Here is a 10,082-nt window from a genome sequence, read left to right as displayed (position 1 = left end):
GTGTGTGTGTGTGTGTGTGTGTGTGTGTGTGTGTGTGTGTGTGTGTGTGTGTGTGTGTGTGTGTGTTAACAATAAGAACTTGAGTAACGTGGAAAGGAACACATGTTAACAATTATCATGGAGCATCATGAGAGGGTAACAAATATCACTATTCAAATAGAAACGATCCCCAGTGAAAATGACAGCACGTTTCCAGTACAAAAGTGGAATTTCAATGAACGCCTAAATATATTTCATTAGAATAGTGTTGAAAGTAGAAGTGAACCCAAGCCTGCTATCTGTAGCTAACTGCATTGTGGATGCTGGGAGGGGTCTGTGGACAGGCTCTAATGCCATTCTTACCGAGCGGCGGCTGCCAGCTGGTTCTTGAGGTTGGGGGAGTTGGGGTCAGTGGACAGGACCTTGGCGGCGAGCAGCAGCTTACTGGACGACATGGAGATGGTCTTGAGGTTGGACACCACCTGCGTCTGGTTCTCCTTGTTCTGAACGGAGGGCGGAGAGGAAGGAAACGGTTCAAATCAGGTCATGAAGGTCCTCTCAGTCATTCACGCACATATGAAGTTAGTAACATATGACACAGACAAGCATGGAAACATCTGATGAGAGTCAATTGCCTGCATATATCTCAAGACACATCCCGTCCTCCTCTCTCCTAAACATACACTTAAACAAAACATATGACCACTGCATCATACGCAGTATGAAATTAGCTACACAACATCAACCTGAACAATACATCACAACGCAATAGATTTCATTTCACCCCAGTCTAACGACCCTGGTGTTTCATCCGTGTCCTTCTCTGACCTGTGACTGGCCGGCCATGTCCACGCCGGCCTCCAGGAACTCTCCGAAGTCACGGCCGAACTTGCCAGTGGCCTTGGCCAGGTCCTGGGTGGTGCCCCTGGACGACTGGACCAGCTCATTGGCTGACTGGTTGAGACCGGCTGCAGCCTGGTTCAGGTTGACCTGCGTCTCCTGGAAACTCTTCCCACTGGGCGGGAACTGGAGAAGAGAGGGGGAGGAGGGGATAAATGAAGAGAAGTAATGAAAGGAAGAGAAGAGAAGTAATGAAAGGGAGAGAAGAGAAGTAATGAAAGGGAGAGAAGTAATGAAAAGGAGAAGAGAGAAGTAATGAAAGGGAGAAGAGAGAAGTAATGAAAGGGAGAAGAGAGAAGTAATGAAAGGGAGAAGAGAGAAGTAATGAAAGGGATCTCACTTTCATTGATCTCTCTCTCTTTTCATTGTACTGTTTTTCTCGTTAATTACTCTCTTTCTCCTTTTCAGATTATCTTTCTCTCTCTTTCATTACTTTCCTCTTCTCTCTTTCTACTTCTCTCTTCTCTTTCATTCTTCTCTTCTTTCCTTTCATTACGTTTCTCTCTCCGTCTTTCATTGATTTCTATCTTTCTCTCTTCTCCTTATTACTTCTCTCTTCCCCTTTCATTTACTATCCTTTCTCCCTTTCATACTACTCTCTTCTCCCTTTCTAATTACTTCCTCTCTTCTGCCCTTTACCTTCTCTCTCTCTCTTCTCCTTTTTTTTACTCCTTCTTTCATTCACTTCTCTTCTCTCCTTTTGTCTATTACTTCTCTCTTTCCTTTCATTACTTCTCTTCTCCCTTTCATTACTTCTCTCTTCTCTCTTTTCATTACTATCTCTCTCTCCCTTTCGATTACTTCTCTCTCCATTTCATTCTTCCTTTCTCCTTCATTATTCTCTCTTCTCCTTCTATTCATATTTCTCTCTCTCCTTATATCTACTTCTCTCTTCTCTTTCATTACTTCTCTCATTCTCTCTTTCATTACTTCTCTCTTCTCCCTTATTAATTCTCTCTTCCTTTCTTATTCTTCTCCCTTGTCATTACTTCTCTCTTCTCCTTTCATTACTTTTCTCTCCCTTTCATTACTTCTCTCTCTCCCTTTAACTTTTTCTCTTCTCCCTTTGCATTACTCTCTCTTCTCCTTTTCATTCTACTTCCTTCTTTTCTTTTCCTTTCATACTTCCTGCTTCTCTCCCTTTCATTACTTCTCTCTTCTCCCTTCATTACTTCGCTCTTCTCCCTTTCATTACTTTGTCTCTTTCCTTACTTCTCTCTTTCATTACTTCTCTCTTCTCCTTTTCATTTATCTCTCGTTCTCCCTTCATTACTTCGTCTCTCTCCCTCACTTCTCCTTCCTGTCTTCTTCTCTCCTATTTCATTACTTCCTTCTCCCTTTCATTATTCTCTCTCCTTTCATCCTTTATTATCTTTCTCTTCTCTTCTCTTTCCTTTTCTTTACTTCGTCTCTGCTCTCCTTTCATACTTCTCTCTCTCCCTTTACATTACTTTCTCTCTTCTCCTTTCATTACTTACTCTCTTCTCCCTTTCATGTACTTTCTCTCTTCTCTCCTTTCATTACTTCTCTCTTCTCCTTTCATTACTTTCTCTGTCTTCCTTCATTACGTTCTCTCTTTCTCCCTTTCATTACTTCTATCTCTTCTCGTTCATACTTCCTTTCATTACTTCTCTCTTCTCCTTTCATTGACTTCTCTCTTCCAATTTTGTCTCCCTCTTCCGATCTTCTCTCTCTCTCCTTTTCATACTTCTCTCTTCTCCCTTTCACTTACTTCTCTCTTCATTTCTTCCTCTTTCATTACTCTCTCTTTACTTTCATTACTTCTTCTTCCCTTTCCATTACTTCTCTCTTCTCCTCTTCATTACTCTCTTCTTTATCTTCTCTTCTCCTTTCTTACATTACTCTCCGTTCTCCTTTTTCATTACTATTCTCTCTTCTCCTATCATTACTTCGCCTTCTTCTCTTCATCCTTTCTCATTACTGTCTTCTTACTCTCTTTTCTCATTTCATTACTGCTCTTCTCTCTTTCATTACTTCTCTCTCTCTTCCCTTTCATTACTTCCTCTTCTCTCCTTCATATATCCTCTTCTCCCTTCTATTACTTCCTCTTTCCCTTTTTCCTTATCCTTACTTCTCATGTTTCTCCCTTTCATTACTTTCTTCTCCTGTCCCTTTCATATACTTCTTTCTGTCTCCCTTTCATTACTTCTCTCTCTCCTTTCATTACTTCTCTCTCTCCCTTTTCATTACTTCTTCTCCCTTCATTTACTTCTCTCTTCCTTCTCATCTACTTCTCTCTTCTCTCTCATTACTTCTCTTTCTCTAATATATCTCTTCTCCCTTCATTTCTCTCTCTCCTTTCATTTACTCCTTTCCTTTCATTACTTACTTCTTTCCCTTTCCATTACTTCGTGCTCTTTCTCCTCTTTCATTACTCTCTCTTCTCTCCTTTCAGTTTACTTCTCTCTCTCCTTTCATTATTTCTCTCTTCTCCCTTTCATTACTCTTCTCTTCTCCCTTTCATTGCTTCTTCTACTTCTCCCTTTCATTCTCTTCATCGTTCTCCTTTCATTACTGGTTCTCTTCTCTCTTTTCATACTTCTCTGTTCTCTACCTTTCATTACTTCTCTCTTTCTCGCCTTTTCCATTACTTCTCTCTTCTCGTTTCAGTTATCTTCTCTCTTCTCCCTTTATTTCTGTCTCTTTCTCTTCATTATTTTCTCTTCTCCTTGTCATTACTTTCTCTTTCTCCTTCATTACTTCTTCTCTTCTCTTATTCATTACTTCTCTCATTCTCTCCCTTCATTCGTTCTCTCTTCCCCTCTCATTATTCTCCCTCTCTGCCTTCTTATCTGCTTCTCTCCCTTCATTAATTCTCTTCTCCTTTTCCTTACTTCTCTTTCTCATTTCATTACTTCTCTCTTCTGCTTCATTATTCTCTCTGTCTCTGTGTTCATTACTAGTCTCCTCCCTTTCATTACTCTCTTCTTCCCTGTTCATTAGTGGTCTACTCTTGCTCTCATTTCTTACTTCTCTCTTCTCGCACTTTCATTGCTTTCATTTCTCCTTTTTTCTATTCATTTTCCTCTTCCTCTTTCTTTTCTACTCTTCTCCTTTTCATATCTACTTCTTTCTTCTCTTTTTCATTACTCCGTCTCCCTCATTTCTCTTTCTGATAATTACTCTCTCTCTCTACTCCTTTTATCCATTGCCTTTCATTTCTCCTTCTCAGTTCATTCTCTCTCACTTCACTCTCTTCGTTTCCTTTTCATCTCCTTTCATTATTCTCTTTTCCTTGATTACTTCTCTCTCTGCCTTCTACTTCTTCCTTCTCCCTTATTTACTTCTCGTCTTCTCCTTTCATCATTATTTATCTCCCTCTTCATTCCTGCGTCTCAACCTTCATTCTTCTCTTACTTTCTGTCCATTCTCTCCTTCTTATACTTCTTCATTCTCTTTTACTCGTTCATTATCGATCACTTTTTTTCTCATCTCAACTTTCGTCTTCTCCTTTAATTACTTCTCTTCTCTCCCTTCTTACTTCTCCTCTTCTTTTGACATATAGCTAGCTTCTCCCTTTCATTACTTCTTCTCTCCCTTTATCTAGCTTCTTCTCTGCTCTTTATATAATTCTCTCTCTTCGCCTTCATTACTTCTCTCTTTCTCTCTTTCTTACGTTCTCTCTCCTCTTGTCATTATTCTCTCTTCTCCCTTCATACATTCTCTTCTCTTTCCCTCTCTTTCCCATTTACTTCTCTTTCATACTTCTTTCTCCATTCATTTACTCTTTCTTTATTACTCTCCTCTTCTCTTACTAGCTCTGCATTCCACTGTCCCTTCTCTTTATACTTCTTCTCCTTCTCCTTTCATACTCACGTCTTCCTCCTTCATTACTTCTCTCATCTCCTTCTACGCTTCCTGCATTCTACTCCTTGCACTTACTCCTGCTTTTCCCCATTATTCTTCTCCCTATTCATTCCTTCTCTCTCTCTCGTTCATTACTTCTCTCTCTCCCTTCAATACTTTCTATCTTCTCCCTTTCATCTACTCTTCTTTCCTTTCATTTTCTCTCTCTCCCTTCAGATATTCTCTCTTCTCCTTTCACTATACTTCTTCTTCTCTTCATTATCCCTACTTCCATTCAAACTTCTCTTTTTATCTTCTCCTTTCTATCCTCTCTCTTCACCTGTTACTTACTTCTCTTTCTCCTTCATTACTTCTCTTCTTCTCTTGTTCATTGACTTCATCTCTTCTCGCTTTATTCATTCTCTCCTATTATCTTTACTTCTTTCTCCCTTTTCATATTCTCTCTTCTCCTGCTTTCATCTTAATTCTCTCTCCTTCAGTTATGTCTCTCTTTCTTCTCTCTATACGATTCTCCTCTTCATACTTCTTCTTCTCCTTTCATTACTCTATCTTTCTCCCTTTCATTACTTCCTCTCTTCCTCTTCATTGACTCTCTCTCTCTTTCATATCTTCTATCGATTATCTCATTCTCTCCTTCTCTCTATTCTCTTTCCTCTGTCATCACGTTTCATTAACTTCTCTCTTTTCATTAGCTTCTCTCTATCTCTTTCATTACTTTCTCTCTTCTCCCTTCATGTCTTCTCTCTTCCCTTTTCATGTAATCTCCTCTTACCTGCTTATCATTCCTACTTCTCCTTCTTCTTCTCGCTTAGTTACCCTTTCATTTTCCTCTTCACTTCTATCTCATCTTACTCTTCTTCTCCCTTTCTACTTCTCTCTCCCCTTCATCGTACTTTCTATCTCCCTTTCATTACTTCTCTCTTCTCCTCCATCTTCTCTCTCATCTCTCTCTCTTCATCCTTCTCTTTCATTTACTTCTCTCTCTCCCTTTCATATATCATTCTTCTTTCAATACTTCTTCGCCTTACATTACTCTCTTTCTCCTTTCATACTTCTCTCTTCTCCCTTTCATTACTTACTTCTCTTCCCTTTATTACTTTCTCTTTCCTTTCATTACTTCTCTCTCTTCTTCCCTCTTCATTACTTCTTCTCCTTCTCTTTTCATTACTTCTCTCTTCTCCTCTTTCATTTAACTTTCTCTTTCCCTCTTACTTCTCTTCTTCTCCCTTATTACTTCTCTTCTTCTCCTTTCATTACTCTCTCTTCTCCCTTCATTACTCTCTCTCTTGCATTACATCTCTCTTCTCCTACATACTCTCTCTCTCATTTTTCTTTCCTCTTCTCCATTTCTGATACTCTCTTTCTCCTTTCATACTTCTCTCTTCTCCCTTTCATTTAATTCTCTTTCTTTCATTCTCTCTGTCTCTTCATACTTCGTTCTTCTCTTTCATTACTTTCTCCCTTGTCATTACTTCTCTCTCTCCTTTCATTTCTCTCTTTCCTTTCATACTTCTCTTATTTATCTCCTCCCCCTCTCTTCTCCAGTCCCGCCACGTGGAGAGTTTCCAGGAGCGCAGGTCACCTGAACCAGGCTGCAGCGGTCTCAACCAGTCAGCCAATGAGCTGGTCCAGTCGTCGCAGGGCAACCACCCAGACCTGGCAAGCGCACTGGCAGTTCGGTCCGTGACTTCGGAGAGTTCCTGGGGCCGCGTGGACATGGCCGGCCAGGTCAAGGTAGTAGAAGACACGGATGAACCAGGTCGTTAGACTGGGGTGAAATGAACTATTGCGTTGTGATGTATTTGTTCAGTTGTTGTGTAGACTAATTTCATAACTGCGTACGATGCAGTGGTAATGTTTTAGTTAGTGTATGTTTAGGAGAGAGGAGGACGGATGTCTCTTGAGATAATGCAGGCAATGACTCTCATCAATGTTCATGCGTGTTGTGTCATATGTTAACTTCATATGTGCGGAATGACTGAGAGGACCTTTCATGACCTGATTTGACCGTTTCCTTCTCCGCCCTCCGTTCAGAACAAGGAGAACCAGACGCAGGGTGTGTCCAACCTCAAGACCATCTCCATGTGTCATAAGCTGCTGACTCGCAGCCAATAGGTCCTTGTCCACTGACCCAACCCCCCAACCTGCAAAAGGCCAGCTGGAGCCGCCGCTCTGTAGACTGGCAATTAAGAGCCTGTCACAGACCCTCCAGAAATCCACCAATCCATTAAGCTACAGGATTAGCGGCTTGGTTCCTTCTATCAACACTATTCAGTGAAAATTTAAGGTTCATTGAAATCACCTTTTTACTGGACACCGTGCTTCATTTCACTTGGGGATCAGTTCTATTTGATATATGATATTTGTTGACCTCTCTATGATGCCCGATGATTAATTGTTAACATTGTCCTCTTCCACCGTTATCAAGTTCATATTGGTTAACACACACCACACACACACACACACACACGCAACAACACAACGATCCCACACACACCACACAACTCACACAACACACCCACACACACAACAAGAAGTGACATCACACACCAGAGCTCATAGTTATCGAGTGAACAGCTCTACACATTTCTAACCCTGTCAGTTCTTTATGACGTGCTAGAAGGTTAAATTCGAACTGTCAGTGAGGGTTTATTGAATGAAAGTTCAACGGGACACACCATCTCCAGTTGTGTTGATGACGGTGCAAGGTCTGGGGTGATATTTTCCTATCTACGAACCTATGGAAGCTTCCCTCCCCAATCTTACCTAACCCTAATGGGGAAGAATTTAAGAAGCTGACCCAAGATTCAGATCTAGGGGAACTCCCCTACTTCGCTATGAGACTGTCACAGGAGAAGGGATGTGACAGGCTTTGATTGAACAACTTTTCATTTTTCATGAGAGACACCTCTTTAGAATAGTGTGGCCGCTTCCGTTTTAGTGTGAGTGCTCCGTTAATTTAAGTGTGGGGCCGCTGTTTTTAGTTGTGACTCGCTCGTTCTTTAGTGTGGGCCGCTCCGTTTTTAGTGTGGGCGCTCAGTTTCTTTAGTGTGGGCCGCTCTTCTTCGTGTGCTGCCTCCGTTTTAGTGTGGGCCGCTCCGTTCTTTAGTGTGGCGCTCAGTTGCTTTAGTGGTGCACGCTCGTTCTTTAGTGTGGGCATAAAAATAAAAAACGCTCCGTTTTTAGTGTGGGCCGCTCGTTCTTTGTGTGGCGCTCCTCTTTGAGTGTGGGCGCTTCCGTTCTTTAGTGTGGCGTCCTTCTTAGTGTGGCCCGCCGTCTTTTTAGTGTGGTTGCCGCCTCGTCTTTAGTGGTGGGCCGCTCCGTTTTAGTGTGGCGCTCCGGTTCTTAGGTAAAGGCTCCGTTTCTTTAACTCTGGAGATGCTCGTTTTTATGTGGGCGTCCCGTTCTTTTTAGTAGAGGCGCTCCGTTCTTTAGGGTGGGTCGCTCCGTCTTTAGTGTGGCGCTCCGTTCTTTAGTGTGGGCGCTTGCCGTCTTTGTATGCCTCTTCCCTTCAGTTCTTCCTCTTCGTCTCAGTCGTCCTGTTCTTTATCTAAATGTTCTCACTCCCTCTTTCTTCTTTTTATGTGACCACTAGTCCATACTACTTCTCTGGTGTCTCTTGTCCGTCTGTCGTCTTGTTCTGTCTGATCTGTCGCTTCCGTTGTCTGTGCTGTCTGTCTGTCCTGTCTCTGTCTGTCTCTGTACTTGCTCTGGCTTTGTCTGTCTCGTACCTTGCTCAGTGTCTGTCTCGATCTTGTTGTCTCTGTCTGGTCGTGCCTCTGTCTGTCTGTCGTGTCTGTCTGTCTGCTCGTCGTCTAGTCTCTCTGTCTGTCTCGTCTCTCGTTCGTGTCTGTATCTCTCCTTGTCTGTGGTCTGTCTGTGTGTCTGGCTTTCTGTCTGTCTTTGCTCTCTGTCTGTGCGTCTCCTGTATGTCTCGCCTCTGTCTGTCTTGTCTCTGTCTCTGTTCTGTCTTGCGGTCTCTCTTTTCTCCTCTCCTTTGTGTCTCGTGTCTCTGTCTCTGTCTATTGTGTCTGTGTCTGTGCTGTTGCTCTCTGCTGTCTGGTCTTGTCTTGCTCTCTCCTCTGTGCCTCTCTCTCTCTGTTCTGTTCGTCTGTTGTTGTCTTCTCTCTCTCTGTGTGTCTGGTATCTCTGTGTCTGCTCTCTATCTGGTCTGTAGCTTTGTGTCTTGTCTTCTCTCTGTCTGTGTCTCTTTCTGTGCTGTGTCTGTCTCTGTGTCTGTGTGCTTCTCTCTCCTGCTTCAATTCTAATCTTGTATTTTTATTCGTTCTGCCATTTCAGTTTGCTGGATGGTAGAAGTACAGGCTCACCAGTTGCTCGTAGAGATGTCTAAACACGAAGCTTGAGCGGGTGTGGGGATACTGGCAATTTACTAGCGAAGAGACGGGTGCTCTCCATCCCTTCATTTCTTCACACCAGACACTTTCTGTTACTCTGTCAGCTAACACATCCCGTGTTTTCACATGCTCCCTCGCACTTTTCTCTCTTCTCTCTCGTTTCGCCACGAGGTGCGTATCTGACAGTATCACAGCCATTCACATGTGTACCGCAGCAGGCCGAGGCCAGAGGAGTTGGAGAATGCTCCGGAGCTCGAGTACCCGTCTTTTCTTCTTTTCTATTATCGGTTGTCTATTTTTTGGTCTTTCATTCTGAATTCAGTTTTGGTTGATTGACTCATTCAGTTGTTAGTGTTATGTGAACGTGTGGTATTGAGGGAGTTGAAGCGGTTGCTAACTGAGAAGAGTGTGTTATTTTTCTTACTTGACTTGTGTATAGGCTCTGTGTACTGTATTTAGCATGTTGTTTGTAGTGATATTAAAGGGATATTCAGGACAGTTTACATATTTAATATGACATTTTACAAAGTAAACTTGTAAATTATGCTATCATTATCATAAAAACAGTATGTATGTGGAAAGGAGAGACTGCAGGTCACACTTTGTGTGTAAAAAAATATCCACTTGCCACCTAAGCGTTGCATATATATTCAGTATTTTTATATTCAGTTTATTATGTTTTAAATTTCATTCGTCGGCTCTCTGTTCTCTTCTCCCTCCTCCTTCTACTCGCGTCGGCTCCTGTTCCTGTTCTGTCTCCTCCTCTTGGACCTTCGCTCGCTGTCTCTTCTCTCCCTTCTCTCTCGTGCTCTGTTCTTTTCTCTCCTTCAGCTCTCACGTCTGGTTCTCTTCTCTCTCCTTTCACGTTCTCACCCGCCTTGTTGCCTCTCTCCTCGTCCTTACTCTCTGCTCCTTTTCCTGCTCTCCTTCCTTCTTTCTCTCGCTCTGTTCTCTTCCTCCTTCCTCTCTCGCTCCTGTTCTACTTCTCCTCCTCTTAGTCTTCGGCGTCCGTTCTTCTCC

At 42.4% G+C, this 10,082-nt stretch overlaps 1 protein-coding gene across 1 annotated transcript in view; it reads right to left on the bottom strand.

The window, feature by feature from the left end:
- tln1 (talin 1) overlaps window positions 1–10,082 on the bottom strand; it is a 167,067-nt gene that overhangs the window by 101,589 nt on the left and 55,396 nt on the right. Inside the window, 2 exon segments of the mRNA XM_070442899.1 lie at window positions 343–482; window positions 808–1,005. Coding sequence (XP_070299000.1) covers window positions 343–482; window positions 808–1,005 — 338 coding nt within the window.

Source organism: Salvelinus sp. IW2-2015, linkage group LG4q.1:29 (genome assembly GCF_002910315.2).
Source record: "Salvelinus sp. IW2-2015 linkage group LG4q.1:29, ASM291031v2, whole genome shotgun sequence".
NCBI classification, from domain to species: Eukaryota; Metazoa; Chordata; class Actinopteri; order Salmoniformes; family Salmonidae; genus Salvelinus; species Salvelinus sp. IW2-2015.
This window is presented reverse-complemented; position numbering and strand designations above follow the sequence as displayed.